Source organism: Rhynchophorus ferrugineus, unplaced genomic scaffold, assembly GCF_030347505.1.
Source record: "Rhynchophorus ferrugineus isolate W39M unplaced genomic scaffold, kcgeb_rfMv2 rfM3, whole genome shotgun sequence".
Lineage (NCBI taxonomy): Eukaryota > Metazoa > Arthropoda > Insecta > Coleoptera > Curculionidae > Rhynchophorus > Rhynchophorus ferrugineus.
This window is the reverse complement of record NW_027472582.1, coordinates 47,038,974-47,065,729: the sequence shown is the minus strand read 5'-3', so window position 1 is coordinate 47,065,729 and position 26,756 is coordinate 47,038,974. Positions and strand designations below refer to the sequence as shown.

General features: G+C 32.9%; 1 protein-coding gene across 1 annotated transcript in view; it reads right to left on the bottom strand.

The window, feature by feature from the left end:
- Nucleotides 1-24,616, bottom strand: part of LOC143194141 (arylsulfatase B) — a 30,751-nt gene extending 6,135 nt beyond the window's left edge. The window contains exons 1-8 of the mRNA XM_076400719.1: nt 24,518-24,616; nt 19,176-19,290; nt 5,587-5,746; nt 5,448-5,524; nt 1,345-1,491; nt 1,023-1,284; nt 849-965; nt 552-787 (exon numbers count right to left, since the gene is read on the bottom strand). Of these exons, the coding sequence (XP_076256834.1) occupies nt 552-787; nt 849-965; nt 1,023-1,284; nt 1,345-1,491; nt 5,448-5,524; nt 5,587-5,746; nt 19,176-19,286 (1,110 nt within the window). The 5' untranslated portion in view covers nt 19,287-19,290; nt 24,518-24,616. The remainder of the gene's footprint in view (nt 1-551; nt 788-848; nt 966-1,022; nt 1,285-1,344; nt 1,492-5,447; nt 5,525-5,586; nt 5,747-19,175; nt 19,291-24,517) is intronic.
- Between the last annotated feature and the right edge of the window lie 2,140 nt (nt 24,617-26,756).

Sequence of the window (26,756 nt, the reverse complement as noted above, 5' to 3'; positions counted from 1 at the left end):
TCTGCAAAGAGTAACATAAATAAAATACAAATTTTTCAGAACAAAGTCTTAAGAGCTATTGTGGGAGCACCCAAATAGTATAGGACTGATTACTTACATCGAGACCTTCGGATAGCCACAGTCAGTCAAGAAATCAAGAGAATTGCAAGGGAGCATGAGGAAAGCAGCAAGTACAGGAGCAGCTTCAATTCAACCGTTAAAAGGCGTGCAGTTAAATTTCAGTATGATCAACTTATTGAGAAATTGCTCTAGGGAAAAATAGGTGACTGAAAATATCTGGGTAAGATAGCTGAGTCTATAGAGACATCGATAGAGAAGATGCAAAACAAACTAGATAGGCAAAAGCCTGACTTAATCCTCTGATTTCCATTTGTTCCCAAACGAACATTTTCATCTTTCAGACTCTCACTTCCAGGAAGAAACACTAATATTGGAAAATGGAAACGTAGGAGCAACTGTGTTAAAATCAAGAATAATGTAAAAAATTATTATCAAGAAATGTTGCATGTCAAGAATTTTATTTGGCATTATTTTTTTTATTTTATACGCACCAAACTAGACCAAACATCGATACCATCCAACTCAGGATCTAGTGCATCGATGTCACCACCAGCAGCCGTAAATAAAGTTGGGAACCAGTCGGTAACATGCATTAGATCTGTAGATACGCGTGCAGTTTGTACAAGCAAAGGGCTCCAGATGAAGGCGACGGACCTAACACCACCTTCAAAAAGTGTATCTTTAATCCCTCTCAAAGGTAAATTACTACCCCAATTTTGGTAGGGACCTACAAAAACATGTTATTTCAAAATGGAATGAAGACAGATCTTTTTTTAAGTTTCATTTACCAGTAGTAGGAGCACCATTGTCACTGATAAAAGCTATAATAGTATTTGATAACATATTCTTCTGATCTAAAGCGGTAATGATTGAACCCATACTATCATCTATCTTGGATACCATTGCTATCAATACAGTATATATATATATAATTTATATTTACGACAAGTTTATTAACTTACCTGCGTATGTTCTTCTATTAGCATCAACTATATGTCGAAACTTATTTATAGTTTCTTGTGGTGCCTCCAAAGGTTTGCCGCTATTGGCTGCATGAACACCTAAATGTGATAACATGAGGAATAAAGGTTTCCCACTATCATGCTCGTTGATAGTATTGACTGTGTATTCAGTGAAAAGATCTGTCGCATATTTTCCAGCCTCATCAAACACTGCTTGACCATCTTTCCTGAGTTCGAAACCAGTATAATCGTGTTCATTGTACTGAAATAGTTATAATTCCATAAAAATGTCAATGAGTTGTTAATTCGTTGAATTGCTTACAGTCCAAGTAGATAAATAATCATAATAACTGCAATACGAGTTGTAAAATCCGAAATGGTGATCAAAACCTCGCAAGGTCGGTGTCTCGTTCCATCTACTGTATCCCAAATGCCATTTGCCAACAAGATGAGTCTCGTAGCCCATATCCTGATTTAAAAAACATTAAACTGGAATTTTTAATAGTAAAATGACAAATATTTTCATTTATTTTCCATTAAAACCAATATGGCCAAAATTGCCAATGGTAATTTTCAAAAATGGATTTTTTATAACACAATGATTGTCAAGCTAAAATTTATTTTTCGTATTGTAGATATTTATATTGACCATTTTGACTACTCGTCCAGATCACCTTCCTCTATTCAAGGTGTAAAACATATTTACACTTTTAACTTATTTGGATGTGATACAGCTTTTAACAAAATTAAAAATCCACCACATCAGACTATAAACACAAAGAACTAATAAAAAAAATGAAAGTTACCATTAGTAAAAGTCTACAAATTTACATTTAAAGGTAGGAATTCATTTCACACCCTTCAGATTTAGCTCACATTTCCTTTCAAAAATATGAAAATGATTTGACGGAAAAATATTTACTCCAGCTAGGATTATTATAGCACTGAATTTCCAAATAGAATATGCGTTTTATAGATATACAGAAAATTATTTTTTCACATCATGTTTTATAATTTCTTGCTTGTACATATATACATAATATTAATATATGCTTTTATGTATTATATACAGTAATAGTCAAAATAACATCATTACCATAAAAGTACATCTTTTGGAATATTGATAACACTACTTTCACTCACGAATTCACACGAATAACACTCAGTTAGCATGCCACGCCTTGTAGGAAATATTTCAGTATATTATATGCTTTATGTTATTATTGACGAAAAAAATCTATCGGTGTAATCTCTAAAATATTGGTTAAAGCTCACAGTCGCTCGTGAATAGTTCACTGTATCCAGGGCAATGACAACATATAAAATACATGGTAAAATACCATCGGTGAAAAGGAATAATGGGAGAAACCTAAAGTAAACTGACACAGATAGGCGAAAAATAATTTGAAAAGACAACAACAATCTATCGCAGTAAAAGGGACAGCAAAGTTCAACACTCACTTGAGTAATACTGTTTCGACAAAAACCAGTAAGACGGTAGCTTCACCAGGCTATCATTCAAGGAAGTACCTATATAAGGCGCATGTATACAACAGAAAGCTTTCATTCTTGGTCCATCACCCTAGTACAGTCTCTCAAGGCGCAGCAAGAATCCTTGATTTCTTTATTCTTCAAGACGTAAATCGCGATTCCGAAGTTCGAGTCCTTGACGAACTAGACTCTGATCATCGTCCGGTCCTTCTCAAACTCGGAAACTGCGCCACCACTCAAGTCCCACTAACAAGATTCAGGAAAAAAACCGACTGGAAAAACTACCAATCTCTTCTCCTGAAATCCGATCCAATTCCGAAAACTAACACACCAGAACACCTCGAGGAAGCCGTACTCAAGCTAACTCGCGATATTCAGTCTGCTCACAAATCTTCCACAGTCAAAATTTCATCACAACTCCAGCCGTGGAAAAACAACCTTCCCGCTTCTCTTAAACGTGAAATTCGCATCAAAAACGGTTTATGCAGATTAGCTCGATTCACCCTTGATGCTGCAGACAAAAGGGAGGCGAACAGAGCATGCAAGAGGGTAAGGGCGGCCATCTCGACTTGGCGAGCAATGAAATGGAACTCATTTCTCGCGGACCAAAGGCTGGATAGCCCCCCTTCCTTCTGGCGTGTCTCCAAATGCCTCGTGGGGAAGACGCACAATGTCATCCCTCCCCTGAAGTCAGCGGTTACAGGAAATTTCGCAGTCACTGACCAAGAAAAAGTCGAGCTCCTTGCAGAGACCTACGAACCTCAAATGAAATGCCTCCCACCCGCACAGAACACTAAAACTAAAGACATTGACACCGTCATCAACGAATCCAACTCCGTCAAAAGACCAGCAACCCCCGCCTTTCTTCTCAACCATTTTGTGTCTCCAAAGTCTCTACAGTCTATGATCGGCAAACTTCAAACCAAAAAATCTCCAGGTTTCGATGGAATATCGATTACCCAGTTAAAAAAGCTCCCGCATAAGCAGCTCGCAGAACTGGCAAACGTCATTAACTCCATCATGAGACTGCAACACTTCCCGGCATCTTGGAAAGACGCACATATAGCGGTTATACCCAAGAAAGGAGCAAAATCATCTCCATCTGATTACAGGCCTATCAGCCTACTCAGCGCCATTTCGATGCTTGCCGAGAGGGCAATACTCTACGCTCTCAACTCTTTCACAAAGGAAAACAACATCATTCCAGATGAACAATTCGGCTTTCGCGCTCACCACTCATCCGTCCATCAAGCTTCCCGTCTGGCTGCACACATCCATCATGCCCTTGGCCAAAGTAAAAAGCTTGGAGCAGTTCTTCTGGACCTAACCAAAGCCTTCGACAAGGTCTGGCACGACGGATTGTTCGCAAAGTGCGTGCGGCTAGGCCTCCCAGAAGACCTAACCGCTCTCATCAAGTCCTATCTCTCGGAGAGATCTTTCCAGGTCAAGATCAGGGCATCACTTTCCAGTCGTAAACAAATCGATGCTGGCGTACCTCAAGATTCCCCGCTGGCCCCAGCCTTATTTAACCTCTTTATTTCAGATATGCCGAGAAAAGAGCATTGACGTCGCCTTTTACGCTGACCACACTGCTTTCTTCACGGCCGCCAGGTTCGAAGTTACAATTCATGAACGTTTACAGAAGCAGCTCGATCATGCGGTCAAGTGGTTTAAATTCTGGAGGTTGCAAATCAACCCCCTGAAAACCCACGCCATCATTTTCCACAAGAAGCGTTACGCACTGCGCGTCTCGCAACTTAAGATCGACACCGCAATAATTCCATGGCTGGATAACGTCACGTACCTAGGTCTTCACTTCGACCGGCGGTTCGGTTGGCATTCCCAAATCCAGAAAGCAATCCAAAAAGGTTCGGGGATAGCAAACCTGCTATCTTCTCTGATCTGCCCATCTCCATCAAATGCTTATTTTACAAGCTGTTAATTCGGTCCGTACTCCTCTACGGATCTAATGTCTACTTCAAGTTTGTTACACCCAACCAGGTCAAACGGCTTCAAGTTTTCCAAAATAAGCTCCTCAGGAGAATATTAAACGCTCCATGGTTTGTCAGAAATAATCAAATTCATAGGGAAACTGACACTCCAGAAATCAAGCACTTCATATCTCAATCATTCCACAAACAACAACTCAGCTCAAGTTCTTCTGAAAACGCGCTTGTTCGCGAGCTGGTCGACATGCTGGGAGCTTAGCACCGCGTCACCGCTAAACTCTCCCCCTTTTCCAGACTGAAACGACCTCATCCGTCGCTATAGTCACAACTTTCGCCCCCATACAACAGTACCCAGTTGTGTGCTAACTCAGGTTCGCGAATCAATAGAATCGCCGGGCCCTCGTGCCCAATAACGGCTGCCCGATCAGCGGCTGCCATATCCCCAAATTTAATGCAGTAGCAGTAGTGATCCACAGGGGTCAACTGTGAGGCGGTTTCGGTTTAGTGTATTGGTAAGCCCAGAGGCAGTCCCACATAACCCGGCCCAACTTGTCACTCCAGGGCAAGTCTCCGCGACCAGGTAAAAATTTCATTCTTGGTTTAAGGAGCATCAGAATCTCAAGAATCTCATCTTCCATCTTGAAGATAACAATAAAACAAAAATAAATAAATAAATAAATAAATATATATATATATATATATATATATATATATATATATATATATATATTTATACTTATATATATATATTTATATATATATATATATATATATATATATATATATGTATATATATATATATATATATATATATATATATATATATTTCCCTTTCCTATAAACATACAGTTTAAGGCTTTAGTAGTTCATTTAGATATCTCAATTGTTGATATATCAATGCGAAATACTAGATAACTTATGGATAACTAACTTCAATACGTTTTATTTTCTTCATCTAAAAGTTAAAATCGTTTATTTTATATACCTTAAAATATTCTGGTAAAAGTTTATGTTTCGGCATAGCTTTCTTCTCGGCTGCCAAAAAACTTGGCCCTTGCATACCTGTCGAGATTAAATATGTATAAAGGCTTTTATTATTAACGTAACATAGTGTATATACCTACCTAACTTCATTGGATATATTCCCGAGAGAAGGGCCGCCCTCGTTGGTGTGCTATAAGACTGCACATAGTGACTGTTGAGTATAATACCATTATAAGCCAAGACGTCAATATTTGGCGTAGGTATCTGGTTGCTTCCATGAAATCCCACATCGTTCCAGCCCTTAAATTGTAATGACATAATTGTTTTAACGTTCAAGAAAACAAACACAAAAATAAACAAACAAAAACGTAATTTTACATAATTACTCTGCCATAATTAAACTTCAGATCAAGATAACCAAGATAATATTAACTAGAAGCAGATAAAATGATTTCCATGTTTAGAAGAGACGAATAAGGCCAGAAAATTAATTATTTTATTAAAACTTTGTAACTAGTCATTGCCGGCTGCCCTACAACTTTTTTTTGTAAACTATATGCCTAGTTTTTGAGTTAAAAATATATTTAGAAGAACTCATCGTTCCTCACTTAGTCTCTATGGTAGAAGTATTCGTGTATCAATTAACACCGTTTTTTTCTGTTAAATATACTGCACTACAAGACCAAATAGTCAAATTCTTCAGCTACACCCGAAGACACAGCTAAGCAACTTTTTTTTCTTCGTGGACTTTTTCAATTACATGTCTACACAAGATCAGCTTTTGAATGTTTGTTCATAAAACCAAACTGATGAGCAGATTTTAATTTTTTTCTATAAACAAACAACGGTCATACATAATCATGTAATAATCATTACAGGCTGTAAAATTATCGATTCATGGAGCATTGCCTTATAAAAAAAATATGCAAAAAATGAAGAATGCAAACTATAAAATGGAACTTTCTCGAATGAACTAATAATTATAATAATTAATTATATATATCGGCTTTGTGATTTTCCTGTATTCATTATATCGCGCCCTTAAGAAAGTATATGTATAATATTATGTTATCAAGATAAAACAACTAGATTTCGACACGGGAACTATGAATTCTCATGCTAATAGGTCCTAAAAACATCTTTTCATACAAACATTCTTTCTTTGCCTGACAAACAACGAAACCACAATGTTGAAACGATTCGAAAAAAAATTTTACTCAATTAGTGTGGTACACATCTTCATACATTTTGGATCTTTCGCATAAGATGTAAGAACAGTTAATCTGCCTGAAAGTTTCTTGAGAATTTCAGCTAGGTTTGTATCGAATAAGTCTTGAGATTCATTCTGTTTGAACTTTTTTGTTCTCACGTTAGTTCTTTAACATTAACATACTAACAAAATCACTAAATTTAAATCGTTAAAAACGAAACCACCATAGGTTTATAAAAGTTGCTAATGAACCTCGGCAGCAGATTTATTTAAATCAAACAATGCAAAGTAATGAATGTCTACGATTCAATTTTGGGCGTTCTATAGTCAACGTGAATATATAGTAAATAATTCAATAATGTTAATGGGAAAGTTGCTATTATATATTGTTTAATAATGGTGAATAGAATTATGAATTGGATGGAAATGCCTTACATAATTGTATGTCTGATTTTGGATAATATTGATTCCATCATCGGACACAACTTGTTAATTCTGATTAAATAGTGACTCTTTTGACTGTTTATTAATTCATGTTCTTTGATAAATTCTGTAAATCTTTTACTAATTCTGATCTTCTATTCTTAGTTCTTTAATTATTTAGGCCACTTCTCGGTTTCTCATTTTCATTTTCGATGCATATTGTCGATTCTTGGTGGTAGCTGAGGAGGCTGCTTCGAAAAGCCCTTTTCTGTATCCCGATTCATTCAGAAATTCGAAGAGGGAAATACTCTTCCAGTTAGAAACTTCTCGCACCAATAAAACACGCATGCTGCGGACTCTTAAGAAATGCTCCAAAATTCCACGATCTTCTTCAAGTTTATGGTTATAACCACCATAAGGGATCCTCTGCCAGATCTAACATCTGACATGCCTCGTCTGCCCTGATACCTGCACGCCCATTATCTAGAACAGTCGACAACAATTCAATGATACATGTTTTTGCCAGACACGTCTTTCCTGTTTGCTTGGTGTCTTTCTTATTTTGGTCTAACTTCACCAAACATTTGGTACAATGCAATACTGTATATTGTCTCATGTCATAATTATTTCCCATCTCACAGAAACCAGTGCAATGATCTAATAAATCAGGCCACTAAACTATACAAAAGAAAAAATATTATAATTCTCGCAAATTAAAAATTAAACAAGTCTCTTAAATCAAAATAAACATATTACGTCGCAATATACACATATACATATATATATATATATATATATATATATATATATATATATATATATATATATATATATATATATATATATATATATATATATATAATATTGATATATAATATATATAAAATATAGTGCGTAATTACGGAAGTCAAGGACAGGATGAAAATCTGGAATGAGAGGAAATGAAAAGCATTTCTTCAAAATCTAAGTAATCGTATTGCTTCTGGCGATCTCTGGCCTTATTAGAAAAACTTCGAACGCTAGCCCCCGCTTTAGGTCGAGTCCTCCACAGAGTTCGAAAAGACAACGACAGCGTTGAAAAAACCATAAAAAGCCAAATTTGTTCAAATATTTGAGAATCAAATGGAATGCATTCCTTCACTTTACTCTACACGACAGATGCTAGACATAATAACTGACACAATCCCCTTTTTTACAAAGAAAACTCCTCGTCAGAACATCTTCTAAAAGAAATTTTCATCTCTCCCAGAAACCAGCTCTCAATCAAACATCTTTCGTCTACAAAAGTTCCAAACTCAGATAGTATCGTAGCAAACCTTCTGAAAAATCTCACCAGAAAGCAACTTTCCTAGCTTGCAAATATCATAAACACCATATTCAGGCTAAAACATTTTCCCAAACAATGCAAACACGCGCACGTCACAATTATTCCTAAGAAGAAAGCCAACTCGAATCCATCCGACTACAGGCCCATCAACCTAATTAGTTCACTCTCCAATATTGCAAGCTCTCAACAATTTAATCACATAATGCTAACGAACATAATTAGTATAATATAATTCCTAACGAACAATTCGGTATCCGTGTCAAACACTTAAGCCTTCATCATACGTAGCAGCCACTATTCATCATGCTCTTCGTAAAGATCGCAAAGATATAGGCATGTGCCAATGACCTAATTTTCAATGCCAAAAAACTAGGTCTACCGGGTGACCTAATATCCCTAATTCTTTCATACTTGGAAGACAGATCTTTTCAAGTAAATATTGGTGACTCGGTTTCCTCTCAAATGCAAATCTCCGCAAGTTCCTCGCTCCACAAGGTTCTCCAATAGCCCCGGCCCCGTTCAATTTGTACATGCCCAAGTTCTCACTCCCCAAGCAGTCGAACACAGCAATTTGTGCAGACGGCACAGACTTTTTCACCACCGGATACTGTCCTATGTCATTCGAAACAGACTCTAAGCCAACTCAATCAGGCGGCCACGTGGTACAGGTTCTAGCGACTACAGATTAACCCGAGCGAAACTCAGGCTATTCTGTTCCATAGTAGGAGCGAGTTCCGTGCATACCGCCTTCAAATCGATAAAATATCTATCCCCTGGCACCAGAAAGTGTCATAGCTCGGTCTTCAATTCGATCGCAGGTTCCAATGATCAACACAAATCCAACACGCTATCTCCAAAGGCAATGGCGTGTATAGCCTCCTATATTTACTACTCTGCTGAAAAAATTTCTTCCAATCCTTCCCACAGAAATCGACCCTGTATAAAACGCTAATCCGATCAGTCCGCCTTTTTGGATCAAAGATGTGGTACAAGTACGTCTCTGAGAGACTTGTACAACTCCAAGTGCTCCAATTCAAAAAAGCCTGCGCATTACTCCATGCACCATGGTTTATGAGGATGCGAACACTCATATCAAATCAGGCATCCCATTTGTAAAAAAAATCACGAACATGCTGAGTGTAAGGTTTTCCCTTGGCAGCTTGAAACATTCCGAGAAGCTGATTAAGGTCCTTACAGACCCACTATTTGCTCTAAGTAAATAAAATACGGCAATCCAAGTCGTATCCTAATGTAATCTGTCACCCACAAAATTAAATCTCCCGAACCCGAAGCGACATCAGCAAAACACCTATTGGTTCTAGCTGGATACAGTTATATAGTCTAAAATAATCCATTGTAGTTGTTATATCTTAGTGTTAAGCATCCTTTGTATTAATATTGGCAATAAAGTTTGTTTTTTTATAAAAACAATCCGCGTTCCTAATTTAATTGGCGCAGTTCGTAAGATTCTTCCGGTGTATCATATAGTTCGCAGTGAATTGTGATCGCCGTTTGTATCAACAATTAAGAAGCGGAACCAGCAGAAACACTGAAAGTCAACAATTTTTGAATTGGGACTCCTGCCCTGGAATTAAGCGAAGACCTCAACCATTGGCAGTTAGGATTAGGAAACATGTCTTAGAATTAGGCAATTAGACCTCAACCACTGACAGTCACGAACATATTGGCATAGCATGTGTCTTCGGCGAGTAGCGGACCAGTCGGAAAGTGTATCTACGGCAGAAGGCTTCCACTGCATCGACAATAGGAGCAATCCAGAACTAACGACTTACTGTAAGTCATTAAAAGTTAAAATTGGTTAATTCTTTTTAATTAAGTTGAAAAATAAATACAAATCTTGAATGTTATACAAAGAAATTAAAAGTTGAATTTTATATAAAGAAATCATTTATAATTGAAAATAAATATTGATAATTTAATATTATACAACTATTCAAAGAATTTTATATAATTGTTTATGTTACAATTAATTATTTTTATTATATGAATGAAAAAATTTTGTAAAAAGTTAGAAGGAATTACAAATCCTAATATTAAAAGTAGAAAACATGAATCAAGTTCCGACAAAGATCTTGAAAAAACATATTCGAATTTAATTGATTTCTTTAGCAAAAATATGGCTGAATCATTAAGATCAACCGTACAATTACTGAAAACTTTCGATGGAACCAATCACAGCAAGAATATGTATTGCTAGCAATAAATTCTAAATTAATCGGAGAAGCTGAAGACTTCATCCTTACTCGTTCTGATTTAAATACTTGGGATCAAATTAAATTCGCGTTACAGTAAAAGTTTAGTGACCCAATCACTAAAATCTGTGCAGAAATAGAAAACATTGAAGACCGAAATATAATTAATAGCTAAACAAAATTTATTATCAAATATATCGAACGAATTAAGAACACTGTTAATTGTTCAAAACCCCCAAAATCTGGATTCGGCTATTGATATTATTACAAATTATGAGAATCTGATGAGTCAAAATCGGTAAAACTGGAATAATTAAACATGAGCCCGTTCATGATGGGTTGGAAGCTGTTGATTCCTTGGTAGTTCACCGTCTCCAACCACTTACCGTTGGAGAGGGATTGTCCTGCTTAAACATTGTATTTGCACTAATCATTATAGTTATTTTAATAATGTTATATATATGTCTCGGGAAATACACCCCATTTTCTCGCACTTAAGGAGGAAGGAGTTATATAGTCTCTAATAATCCATTGTAGTTATTATATCTTAGTGTTAAGCAATATTGGAAATAAAGTTTGTTTTTTATAAAGACAATCCGCGTTTCTAATTTAATTATACCTTGGTTGTGCCAAAAAAATTGTAGCTTCACCCTCGTATGAATGGTATATATCATAATTAATATGTAACAGGATGCTATTGATGTTGGAATATTTCAAATTAACTTAACGGTAATTACTAAGCAGGTTAAGATATATTCATCCTCATATATTAACAGCATTTAAGCAGTGTATAAAAAACAAATCAAAATTAGACCGAAACTATACATTTTTTTCCAACTGAGAAATATTCCAATTTAACATACTTGAAAAAATGTTTCGTTTTTTTTTAAGACAAACAACGTATAGCTCTTCAAGCTTCCCGTTTCGGAAATACCGCGGCATCAAGAACACGTCGGTCGATATAAATTGCACCAATTAAAGTTAAATCCGAACCTGGTCCTATTTAGACCCAGTTTCGAGTCGAACGAAAGAGAAAAACCGGTTCCCATAGTTGTACGATCCTCAATGGAAAAACCGACTCGGCCTTCCGTTCACGTTAATATTTTCAGATATAAATCGTGTTTCACTGCTTGGTTTTTTTAATTATCTTCTATCAGCGGCAACATCAGATGAGCACTTCGCATAGTAAGTGGAATTAAAACCATACTATAAACTTGTGCATTAATATTCACAGATAAATGTCAATCACATAATAGATGAATTTTAATAAAATCTAATGAACACAATCTGTCATATTTATATTAGGACTAGAAATTAATATTTAAATGTTTACTTGATGACTTAACAGACATTTATTGAAAAAGATGGGTACGTTAGGTCTCGTCAACAAATTGCCTATCATGTTTTACGACTTTTATATCTTCACGTTAACAAAACGGCGAAAATGTCATTGTGTGAAGAACGAATGCTAACGCTGAAAACTCTCTTAATGGTGACAGGTATGAACAAACTCCACTGTGAATGGTGCAAAAAAATGTACATAGAAGGAAATGGGACGATTATAAGCACACGAGTAAAAGAACATCAACAATGTGGGAGATATGGACGCACGGTCCAGACAGCCTTGACTGAAGACTAAATGGGTTCGAAAACTTCAAATACGACTTTTAGAAGGAAAAAAATATATTTGAGAGAAGAAAGCGAGTGGTTCTTAAGACATATGAATAGTAACATAATCTCAACAAATATATCCTACTTGATACACCATCCTCTCATTTTTTAGTGCATGAAAAAGCAGAATATTTATTGGTTGATTACTGAGAGGCACTTGATTAAATTAGACAAACTGATTAGGAAAACCTGAGTATCACAGTTCAAAGCTGAAGACGCCACATATAAAACTCCAATTCCAAAAAAGAAACAAACACATGACTGTATGTTGAAATGCAAGAATACAAATTTTGTTCGATATTACAAGCATTCGAACTGAAATTAGCCTTTTACCGTTGGAAAATACCACTAGTTTTTTTATTACTCTTAGTGGTTCCACAATCTGCCCAATAGACAATAAGTATTTCTTATGTTTATATATATATATATATATATATATATATATACATGGCATGTAGAAAATCATTTAGAGTGATGTCCTGTACAAAATACTATCTTAATTAATTAATCTTATTCCAAAGTCCATCAAATCAGATGGTATTAAATATTTTAATCTACGCACTTTACTATCACCTCGCACATTTAGCTGATTAGCGAATCATTGGGATGCACTGACACCCTTCGAAATACTTCACACAAACACGTTGAATTACACTCGTTATAGGTTCTAGAGGAATATCGCGTTGTATCACCTCATTTTATTTTGATGCACTTTATTTTGAAACCGTTGAATGATGGATATATTAGATTTGCTAGCAGTACCCTATAGTTGAATATATGGGTACGCACGAATTTCCCATTCTAACTACAATATTATAAAATCAATATTTAGACTGAATGTTCCATTGTATTTGCGAAATCGATAACTCTATTAGTCTAATAGTCGCCAAAAATAGCAATAAATATATTAAAATAGCAAAAGACGAATAATAATACGAACTAAATAATAGATTTTGAGATAGTAATAAATATAAAATAAATAAAGCAATGGAGAGTAAGGCGGTTAGAACATATATTAAGGAGCGACCAAAAAGATTCACAAGAAAACCACAAAGCAAGCCAAACTCCAAAGCCAATGTTTGATTTGATGAAGAATGTATGAATTAAGAATTAAAATTATTATCTGATCATCCGTTTCTGTTCACTGATCACAAAGTTTGAGAGAGGCTGATCATCCATTTTTGTCATAATTGATGGAATCCTCATTCACTCTACAGACAATTATGTAAATAAAATAGATTCATACTTCTTTTTCCTAAGCATTAAATTTCCCAACTGTCATCAAGTCCTAACTTATTCGCACGTTCTTTACACATTTAAACTGGATTTGTATTTTTGGCGTGCTTTGTTATTGGCATCAGAAATACCATTTTCAATTTCAGCTTCAAAATGTTAAAAATACAACCATCAAATAGCAATTATAAGAATTAGTTTCTGGTTCAACTAATGTAAATAAAAAACAAAATATGTGATGTGATGATCAATAAACGCTTTTCCACAAATTTTTCTTTTTAATTTAAGCTCCAAATTTTATCTACAATTTTGTATTTGTTTTAATAAATCAACTTGTGTGACTAATACACGACTTTATATAAATTCAAACCATTTTCAAAGAAATGGTGCTGTACCTCATATGTACCTCACATGTATAATCTAACAAAATTATAAACAAATGATAGGTAATGCAACCAAGATTAAGAAGTGGAATAAAAACTGCAAATGATCACTCCTTAGCAGCAACGACAATATGCGCAACATAAGCAATCAACTAAGAAAATATATACAGTTAAAAACTGTACTTAGAACATAAAAGTTACAAAACAGGCTCATAAGCAAAAATTATACCAAAATGCTAACCCAAAATATACATGACAGAAATATGGACAAATCACAGAAGATCTGATCTGAATCTGAAGAGGAGCAAATATAGACAAAATACTCGAATAAAAAGAAAATGATAAACGTAATTGAAAAAACATATGGAACAAATATAAAAACCGTAATTATAAAAATTTAAAAAACCTTCAAAAAGCAGCTTCAATACAAGCAGCACTAAAGCAAGGTGCAGACTTAACTCCATCATTGTTCTAATATTAATTAATAAAATTATAGAGAAATGTCAGATCAAAGAGATAGAGCTGTACATAAAATATAGGAGTATAAAACATAGAAATGTCGGAAGAAGCTTTTAGTAATAATGTTCTGATAACAGCTGATATTCCAGACAACCTAAAGAATGCCTCAAATGACACAAGAAAACTAGTACTAAGGTAATACTGAATGATATCAAACAAAAGCAAAATGAAATTTATGGTGATTAAGCCAGAAGAAATAAGTATATATAATTAACAGACTAAAGATGTAACATAAATTAATTTAAATATGGATTTTAATAATGGATCTATGATGAGACCAACTGTTTCCACCAACACAACATATCCCAGTAGATTACAGACAATTGACAGCCTATCAATGTTGTTTCCCGTCACTCTTGAAAGCAATTGTAACATAGCGCAATTAACATAATAACATTGTAACATAATTGTAACATTGTAACACGAGGGTTATCCGGTCGTCACACATTTTTTTAAATATATATTTTAAACTCCCCTTTTTACCAACGATGGTTTATCGGGACTGAATCTACAATTTAACACAGGCTCCGAACCACGGTCCTCCGCATTAAGTCTACCGACTGGCGAGTAACCAACTTATAGAGTCAATTCAAAATAGCAGTGACACGGGGGACTTTTCAAAACGTCGCAATGTTGCCGCACCTACTCTGAGTTTTAGTACATTTAGGCTCTGACATAACAAAATTTTAATATAAATAAAATAATTCAACAAATATTCTATTAAATACAATTATTTTAATATATAGTACATCAAATACATTTATTATCGAAGAACTTAAAACTACAATTAATTTTACAACCACAATAATTTACAGGTTAGAGTTATTTTATTATATATACATTGAGCTTTTTTCCACACTAGTATCGGTAGGATTCTAGACGCGTTTTTTTTTGTAGTGGTAACCCCCGAAGGCCTAATCCACATAATTAACAATTGTATATCTGAGTAATGTAATTTGCTTTCATTAGGGAGCATAATTATGTTTTAGGATTAGTTCTTATTTCTTTTGATGCAATGTATCCTTGTAAAGTCATTATGATATTACTATATTTCTCTTTAGTTTATCCTGTTACTATGTGTATACATATTTCTTGATAAAACTACATTTAATCACTGCATTCTCCTTAATGCATTTGCCATATCTGCAAAAGAGTATTATTTCTCTCTTCATACATGTTAACCAAATGTTCATGTATGTTCTGAACAATAATACATATGCTCATAAAACTTTCACATACAATTTCAGTTAATCAAAGCTATAATACAATTTCCTACAATTAAAGTATATTAATTGCATACTGAACTTTAGTTGTTTCCTCTTTCATCACCTTGTCTTGGTAATTGTCAGCATCGAATCATAAACCAACATTCATTAAGTTTTGTTCAATCACTGTAACTTTTAAAAGTACTAATGAAGTTAATAACTAAACTTTTTATTTCCAATCTATCAAAAACTTGCTCAAGATTCTATCATTTGTCAATTTCTTTTTCAATATGTCTGATCGAGCTCACACAAACCGGAGTTATTTTCGGCAATGTCTCTATCCATAAATCCAGACAGTTATGGTTTGAATATCCTTCTCGACCTGAATATCTATTGTAATAATTCTTTGCAATACCCCATATCAACTCAATTGGCATAAAAATGCAGCGATAGGGAGGAAAACGTAATACTCTGTAGCCATAACATTCAGTAATCTGATCTACTATATATCTTTCTCAGGCTTTATTCTGAAAAAGTAAATTACATAAAATGTAATAAAATATTTCATTTATATTTACCGAGTAATAATTTGAAATAGTTCATTCTTTAGCATGTTTTCTTCGAAACTTATTTTATGTACTTTAAGGCATTCCTTAATTGCAGCATTTGTTGATGAACGTGTTGGGATTCTCTTCACCAGTGTACTATATATAAATGGTAGATATGGTGCATTGTCCATAACAATATGTGATGGTTCCTCCAAGTTATTTAAAAGCTGATTTTCAATCTACTGCAAAGACGAGTTATGGTTCATTTCTTCATGGTAGTCACCCTTGGACTTAGAAAAACACTAATTCTGCACCAGAAATAAAACCCTTCCTGTTTCCAACATGAAGAACTATATGTCTGCAATGAATAAATGTTATGACTAACAAAACCTAATCGATAGTTTTTCCAATGTTTACCTTTTTCCAGGAACTTTTGTTGTCTTTACACTATATTTATTATAATCTTTCCATGAGCAATCCAAAGTACCATTCTGAAATATTCATGTTAAATATATAAATTGATATAATTAAACCCCTTTGTGAGTTATCTTTACACCACTTCAATCCTATATTATCCAACAATGTATAAGCGGATGTTCTACATCACTCAAATAACTGTATATCTTTTGGATTTTTGTGAATACTTTCCAGACTAACAATTTTTCCTGAAGTAATTGTATTAAATTATGTTTCGATTGAAAAAAGCTACTTACTGTTTTATACATTTCGTATATTTGATCTCTGAAACACCAAAATTCATCTTGATTCGTCACCTGTTTAGCATAAACACGGTTTCTTTTTGACGAATCTAAGGGTAAGGATAATCACATATATTAAACAATTACAAACATAAATTTACGACCATGTCCCAGCAGAATTCTAACCCGCGATTATCGCCAGAGCAGGAGGACCGTCCTGTCGCCTTTACCACTGCATCAAGTGACCAAGCCGGCTTGTCGCACATTTGATTGACTTTGACGCACATTTGACGACCTAAATCAGGTCGTGGTCTATTTGGCCTTGTTAATAATAAAAGTTCTCGCACACTAAATTTGAGACCAAATCATAATAAATGTGAAACACATTTGCAAAGTATGCTTTTCCTTAAACTCTATTCTCAGTAAATGTTTACTCGACCACAATTAGAATATAATTCTAAATTACCTCTAGTAAATAGTTATACCACATTGGTCATTACAGTATATGTCATTACTTTTCATTTGATTTTTGCGTTATCGTATCGATGTGCCTATCAAAAAATCTTCAATATTAAGACCCTATATATACTAATCGCAGTTTAACAATAGTGGCCGATAGATTCAATTAGTAATCATTTTATTTACAAAATAAATATCCGAACGCATCCATACATATTTGACAGTATGTCGATCCTTTGTGGCATTAAACTATAACTTGATGACAGTGAGAGTAAATCTGTATGGAAAAACAAACTTGTAGTTTTTACAATTTTTCTCATAATTATTGATTATTGTCTCACCGTATAAACATTCTCCGGACTTTCCCACAAATATTTCAAAACCAAATTAGCCAAATCGGTCAGCCCTTCTCGAGTTAAGCTAATAACTTATATCAATCAATATCATGATGATTGAGTTCATTTTCATATTTCAATTTCGCGTCTTCATACAGTTTCGGCCTTCCAATACTAATTGTCATCGACCACCTGATTCAAAATACAGATTAAACAATAGAAGAAGTTTGAATAAGCAATAGCTAATAAAAAGGACACTCTATAAAAATAACTATTGCATGCGCAAATAAATTTTAAGTTTCTTTGAAATTTGAAGCGTTATTCACAGAAACTGGTAGAGAATAAATAAGTAGCCCGGAGTACGATTTAATAGGAAAACATGTTTACAAATATTACAGGTTACCAAAAATTAATCACCTTATACATCTATATTAATCCTACCAAATTAAGCTAATGTATCAGGATGTTTACCAGAAGATTAATAACTTGATTAACTCAAAATTCGTTTATTTTTAGTAAGCTTAATTTTAGCTAACTTTTATATGGTATTTTAAGCTTTTTAAACTGTTGAAATAGAATGAAACAAGCTGAGTTCGAGATGTATTATGTTGTTGATCGTTATATTAACTTTAAAAGACATCAGTCGACCGCCACTTCAGGTAATGTCTAACTGAATCAGTTGTAAATGCAATTGTGGCTAATTTGCATCGTTTCGACAAATCACCATATCCTCCGCGCGTTCATACAGAATGTCCTCCGTTCCAAGTGAATCAAAGGTTTCGTCAAAGAACACAACATCTACTCAGTTTCATGCACGGCGGCAATATTTTCAGACGATCTCCTACTAGTTTTAACTGATTCACTGATGTTTACTTAACTGATGTTTACCAAACCAGTCGTCGAAAATGTTTAAGAACCAATGCGTTTGTTAAAAAATAGGCATAAGTTAAACAACATGGCAACCACTGGCAGCGAATATCAACCTATACTATTTGAAAACTCTTATAATTTCTATATATTATACGCTTATATGTTACATTACTTACAATAACAATAAAAACAATAATTTAGTTCACTCACATTGGGTTTTTATAATAGATAACATTAAATCACCATCGTCAATTTAATAGCAATTATAAACGTAAAAAATAATAAATAATAATGAATAAGTAACGTTCATAAATCCCTTAACGACAACTTAATATTTTATATATGTGAAAAGTATATTAAACAAAAAGAATGCCGAATAGTTTTATTATCAAATAACGATCTATGATTCACCACATCTACTTTTGTAAAGATTTCCCGAATTTTATATAATATTGAACTTTTTTTAATTAAATATTAAATATTGGTTATTAATTATTCAGATCACTTTATTTTATATTGTAATTATATTATATTTCAATATAGAAATCATATCAGATATAATCATACTTCATTGAGATTAATCAAGATTAATAGTTAAAAATATATATCCAAGAATGTTCTACTTATTTACTTACCAAATCATCCACAATAATAAATATGATATTAGGCTGTTCAGCTGAATAAACTCCATACCTGGACGAATGTAAAATAACAAATGCAATTAGCGCCAGCCATATTTCCATCATATATCTGAAACAAAAAAGCAATCATGCAGTTCGAACGGATCTTCATGTGCACCATTTTAGTGATATATTTTTTTATCTGAATTCATTAATTTTGATAATATAAATACATGTAATATAATATACAGACAATATATTTTTCTTACCGTATGGCTTAAAATTAGCTTACAGTCTTTTCGATAAAACAACTAATGCACGTCATAGATGACGTCGAATATAATGCAGCTCGTAAAAATGTAAAATTTGTTTTAAATTCAGATCGGATTTTTCCTTCTCACTTTACTAGTTAAAATGTTCTAGTTAAAAAAAAACAGAATGCTGTCTGATACGTCGGAAAATATAACTGAATGTGCTTATAAAATTCGATTTGTGTAGGTATTGGTTGGACCTGTTATCAGATGTCTGCAATTTTTTTTCAGAGATTACTAACAGTAATTATAATAAGGTTAATAGCCGATAAACGTTGTAAACCAAAAACCAAATTTAGTGTGGCGACATACTAGCATCATAAAGTTTAATGACGCGCTTTGGCTGTTTTATTTTATAGACTATATATCTGGTAATATCTATTAAATAAAATCATACTCTATTGCATTAATATAATTTTAGTGGCAGTGCCTACATAGATCGTTATAGTCCTTGTCATGGTAAAATTTCCAAATAAAAAAATGTTATCTTAATCATATTCTACCGCTGTACTTATTTGTATATTGGTATTTGATAGGATTCATGTAACTTTTCATTGTTATAATCAATCTCATTCCGTATTTGAGAATCATAAGATTATCAGCACTATATAAACGTTGATTTTATGTGTACTTAATTGCGTGATAGCAGTACAGTGTATGTGACTAAAACATTTACTTATCTGATAAATTAACTGATATAGAATATACAAGCCTAATGGTAACGTTTAGAATAGAATATTTTACACAGAGAATCACTTACTAAACTGCTTTTCTACATATCATGTTTTTAATAATTATCATAAGTAATGCCTATACAAACTATGTCTCTGGGCGGACCTTTAAAATACTAAGGATAATAAATATTAAAGCCTTTTCACCTCCTAAATTCCATCGAATCCACCAAAACACTTATTCCACTGGACATAACTCAAAATGTGTCTGCTTACCATTCAACAAATTTTATGGCAATATTAACTACAGATAAACAATCAAAACAATATTTGACCGAACATTATCAGTAAATAGTAATGGAAAAAGTATTTTTTTGTATATATTACAATCTCTGCTGCTGAAAATCTGGATATTAAACATAACCGTTTAAATTTGACACGACTTCCAAAAAATTACTATAATATTTATGATTTGTATGTCTACTCAAATAAAATAATGACCATGTTTTTTCTATATTTTTATGAGGTCACGCTATATTTTAGCTATGTATTTAAAGTGGTTATATATCCGGAATATTAGAATAAATAAATGCGTATTAACATCCTGCTTTAAATATAATATTGTATAAATATTTCCAATAGCATTTATAATGTTTTTTTTTTATTTTTGAAGATCATGAAAACTTTCCAAAGAACTGTATATGAATTTTAAGTAATTTGCAATATATAGCTTAACTTACATTGTATTGACAACTTTTGTATTTATATTAATGTCGAAGCTCTGTCAGTTTACTTTATCTTTTGTTAAGTATAAATTAATTGACACCTATACAATAAAACGTTTTAAGAAAAAAACACGTTTTCTTCTTACTTCAGGTCTTCCACATCCTAGGAATCAGATGCAGCAAAGATATTTTAATTCAAATTCAATCTATAGCACCACAAAGGATTCGAGAGATGAGCATCAGGGTTAATTTTGAAGCTCTTTCAAGCCGAATATCGAACATTCAACGAATTTATTACGTTCAATATCGTCAATCAATATCAGAAGCGGAATATCCCTGCTATCAAGCAAATAAAGCACGCACATAATAATCGAGTAAAAAAAGCACATCATCAACGCTTACATGAAAGCGTGCAGATCAGAATAATCCATATTTATCCATCAACCAATATCCAGTATTTGTTATTAATGGTCCTTTTATAAATAAGTAGGTTTGAAATCAGTGTCACTTTTCTTTAACCACACAAGTAGTGATTTCAATGTATTATTAGTTTTCAATAAGGGCATGATTTTTTTTGAAATGATAAGAGCATTTCAATTAAGGCATCAATAATATACATGATTGAGCAATACATCTAAAAAATAGATCTTTATTGTTAAAAACATTCCTTATGACTGAAAATTTAGTCAAAAAATAACCTTTAGCGACGAAGAGCATTTTTAGATTAATGCCTATGTTAACAACCATAATTGTTTTACATGGAACGACAGTAATTTACACGTGGGATTACATCCGCAAAAACTAATAACTAATTTCTTTAAACAGTATGGACGTAGACGACATAACATATGGTTCCAAGAAAACGTCACAATGCATGAATAGTTTGCTCGTAGAGGTGGTCAAAACCGTGTTTTCTAAAGTTGCAAAAATATGCCAATGAGCCGCATCAAATAGAAATAAATAGAGTATTATAAATAATAATAGAATATTTTAAAGTAATAATATGTACGCTTTTCCAGAAAAGTGAATTTATATACTACTTGTATTAATTACATTTTACTTACTATTGCTACGAATTTATTTACATAGTAAATTTATACCTATTAATTAAATAGAAAGAAGATAGATTTATCCAAAAGAAGACATTCTAGCAGTAGAAAAGTAAGTAAGAACTAATAATATTTTTATATTTGACTTTTGTATTTGCTGAAACCTGACAATGGCGAGAAAATGGGAACTCCTCAAAATAGAATATAAATGGAACATCTGATTGGAAAAGAAAGACAAATCGTAATTAAATATTAGTAGAAAAGTAATTTCCTTAATATATTATTTATAAATAAAAATATTGATATACAAAGTTAGACAACGAATACTCTTCACGAAATTTCTACAATAAGTCCCACCAATAATATTCAGTCAATAAAGTTTTAGCCATAGGTCTTTTTGATATCACACTAGACCAGCTTAAAAAAGATGGAAATGTGTTGCAACTCAGAGACGTCTCATTTTAGTCATGTTAAGACTGTTTATATTGGGAATTGGAGAGTCTTCAAAGTTACAGATGTGTAACAATGACATATTAGTTCCTTAGAAACTAAAATTGGCTATAAAGATATAAACTTTGTAATAACCAAATGACGGAAAATGCCAAATAAAAATAAATAAAGTGCTTAATATACAGATAAATAATATTAGTAAAAAGTAGTATAAAATAAATTGATAATAAACTACAAAAATCTAAACTTAAGCTGAACTGAAGATTAAATTCGCAAACAACCATCACAAATGCTGTTAAGGTAAGGAGGCATAGCCAAGCCTCTAAAAGTCAATTTTCTATTAGAATATCAGAAAATGGACTATAAAACACTGACAGTGAAATTGAAGTAACATTATCGAATGGGAATCAGTCAGGCATCAATATTGTTTCACCTGACAATATTCTGCTACAGGAAAAATCTTAAATTAAAACACTGCCTTAAACATTACCAGTTCCGACTATTGATTATATCACAAGCTCATTTTATTAATATAGTTGAAAATTTACCTATTCTTCAATAGTACCGACTAAAGATATCTTTATCTATCAATCAATGATTCAAAAACTAACAATGTACACATTTTTTACAATAAGCATCTTAATTAAATAAAAAATCGTTGTTAAATCCATCAAAATCTATTCGGAGTTAATTTTTGTTTGTTTTATACTTTTAGTAGCTTCGTGTATGTTGATTAAAAAAATTAATGTTAAAATAAAGTTAAATCCCTCAAAATCCTTTCACAGTTCTTTTTCTTTTTAGGTTGATGTGACCAAAATCAATAGAACTAATTCTTTTTTGTTTGTAGTATACTAATAGGTGTTTTCATGTATTTTGAGCGTATTGTCTATGATGCTATGTCAATTTGTAAAAATGCGAAGTACCAATGTAAACAATTATTAATTTCGATAATTTTGGAATTTCTCTACATAAAAGAATAGTTTTTCAGTTTGATTTAATTAACTTGGAAGAATCTGCTCACAAAGCCCATTAGACACTTTTAGAAACTTATGACGATTATCCGTCATATCTCAATAGGCAGTTTTGATTTGAACGTTTTAAAAGCGATTTTGATGTCATTGAGAAGGAACGTTATGGATGACCAAATAAGTTCGAAGACAATTAATTGCAAGACTTCTTAGACATTCTTAAACAAAAATCCAGCCCAAATTCTTAAGGAATTTCTAGTTTAGCAACTTAGCAGTTGATGAATCAATTGCTGACATTTACATATAATAGGCGATAGAGTTGGTAAGGTGTAGTATACTACGAGCTGTCAAAACCGAATGAAACTATTACCGTAGATGTTTACCGATGTCAATTGAACAAAGTGAATTGGACATTATTGCAAGAGATCAGCAATAATGAATAACAGGCACAAAGTAATCCTTTTTCCTGCCGATGCTCGACAACACTTTACAAGAGTAGTCAAGAGAATTTCTGCCCTACCCAGCATACTCATCAGACATTGTGTGTTCGGATTGCTTGTTCAGATAGATTCAGCATGGCTTGGCTGTCACACCAACATATTTCTTTCGACATTGCATAGCCATATTGCCAAAAAGAAGGGAAAAAGTTGGAGCAAGACAATAAAAAATATGTTGATTAGTACATTTTATTAATTTTTCTCAATAAATACGTGAAAAAATGGATAGAATACATATTAAAACACATAGAGTACAATATTATTACTTAAACAAATTACCAAACAAATATAGCTTTTATTATCAAGCAATTTTGTTCAACAATCCGTCCAGTGTGAATTCAGTATTTGATAACTAATATTATTGTATAAATAAAAATGTATATTATAATATAAAACTTTTAAAAAGTATATACTTCTATTTGCTTTAAAATGAAATAATACAAACCTTAAAAACATAATAAAGAAATACTCTTCTGAATAATAAAACAAGGTATGTATATTAGAGTAGAAAAAATTACTATATAGAACTTAACGATGAATATTTTACTATACTACGAAATATTCCAATTACAGAATAATTTTATTATTATCAAAATTCTGTACATTTTTGTCAATTAACCCTTAAAATTGTGATTTATCCATAAACATATAGACGCTGGAAATATGATTGAAAAAATCCTACTTACCACTTTACACTATTATTCACTAAGCTTTTAAAACAAAACAAGAAATATGGTACTAGCTGCCTTTAAGACCTTCCTTTTAGCAACGATCAGAAACTAAAATTGTTTATGGTTCGTATCTGGTTTTATAATGTTTTTCAGATGACCAATTAATAATCGGCAAGATCAAGATTGGTTTGCGCCAGGGTCGCGTTTCTAGTTAGCGCGTCCAGCTGACTGTGAAGTTCGTTTACTTCCTCCAAGAGGATCTCTCAAGAACATAAACATCGAAGATGCGGTCAGTAAGGACATACAATTGATTAAAAAACGCTTATAGAACATTCCTATACCTGTAGGTATCCGGTTCAATTTAATAAAATCTAATTGGCATTATATACGAAACATGAATATTTTGAAATATAATTTTTATATTTATTATATCATTTATTTTATCATTATATATTATTCTATTCTAATGGTTATATATGGTGGGTATTTTTATGTTATTTATATTGATATTAGATTGACACATACATTCAAACCTCTAGTATATAGAAAAAATATAAGTACTCACTATTATTTATTCAATATGTTGAAAAACGCTCTATGAAAGTATATTACTACAAGTGTTAGATGCTTGTATATATTTTAATCAGCTATATCTATTGGTCAAAATACGAAAGTATCCATGTAAACAATATAACGACACTGCATCACTATACATACTATAAGAGTTTTTGATTTTGTATTATTGAGTTATTCTGTATACACGCTAATATAATATGTATAAACGCTAGTCATGTTTAACTGTTAAATGTGTTGTCGAATCCCCCCTGGTACTAAATCCCAATTGTCGGTTCTGGTTTTAATGATTTATAAATGTTTAATTTTTATATTAATAACAAAGAACAACCTAGAAAGCCAAACGAGATTGAAGATAATGAATTACATAGCTAACTGGCTGAAAATAAATTTCAAACTCTGCTGACCAATTCTACTGTTGGTGAATCAACTGTTTACAGACCTTTACATATGGTGCGGATGATCCAAAAGGAGGCTAAATAGTCACAACATGAACTAACTGAAAATATAACCATTTCAGTTTCAGATTCGATATCGCGATTTTATTGCTTGCCATGAAAGAATTCTTGAAAGAGTTTTCTATGGCATATAATATATACTGGCGATACAAAATAAATATACTACGATACTCCAAGCGCAGAAAGTCGAGAATTAGTACAGATAAGCCATTTACATCGATACCGAGATAGGAAATTCATGGTCATAAAATTTTACGAGCTGCGAAAATAGAAGCAAACTGTTCAGAAAACAAGTACGGACGTCTACTAATGTCACGTAAACAAACTGAAAAACGTATTGTTGCAAAGACCATCGCGAGTAACAGATGCAAAGCCAATCTCAATACAATGCTGCAGCTCAAACTCGTCGAACCCATCGTATCCGTCAGATATAGCACCTTCTAATTGCCACTTATTCAGATCGACGCAGCATGATTTCGCTGCCATATGGTTTCAAAATGCTGTAGAAGTGCGAAAATTTATCGATGATTAGACTTGATTCAAACCAGCATCGTTATTTCGACACGGTATCGCAATGTTACCAGAAAATAGCAAAAAATTATAGAAAATGATGTAAAATATGTCTATTAACATATCTTATACAAATTTCTCTCAATATATTCCTTTTTCAGCTAATAAGAACCGCTAGCTATTTTGAAGTCGATTACAGTGACCTTTAAAGATAAGAGACAACTAATATGGAATATAACAGGTCAATTGAAAAGTCCACGAAAGGAATTTCGCGTATTAGCATATACTTGATGCTGAATATCCGAACACTGCCCCAGGAAAATCAACCATCAAGGATTGGTATGCTAAGTTCAGACGAGATAAAATGAGCACCGAAGACGGTGAACGCGGTGGGCGTCCAAAAGAAGTTGTTACCGAAGAAAACATTAAAAAATATAAAATGATTTTGAATGACCGTAAATTGAAATTGAATGAAATAGCAGACACTCTAAAGATATCAAATTAACATGTACATATAACATTCACGAATATTTGGGTATGAGAAAGCTCTGTGCAAAGTGGGTGTCGCGCGAGCTCACTTTTGACCAAAATCAATGACGAGTTGATGATTCAGAGCAGTGTTTGAAGATGATCCTATTTTTTGCGTCGATATGTGACAAAGGATGAAACATGGCTCCTCCGTTTCACTCCGAAGTCCAATCGAGTTCTCCGAG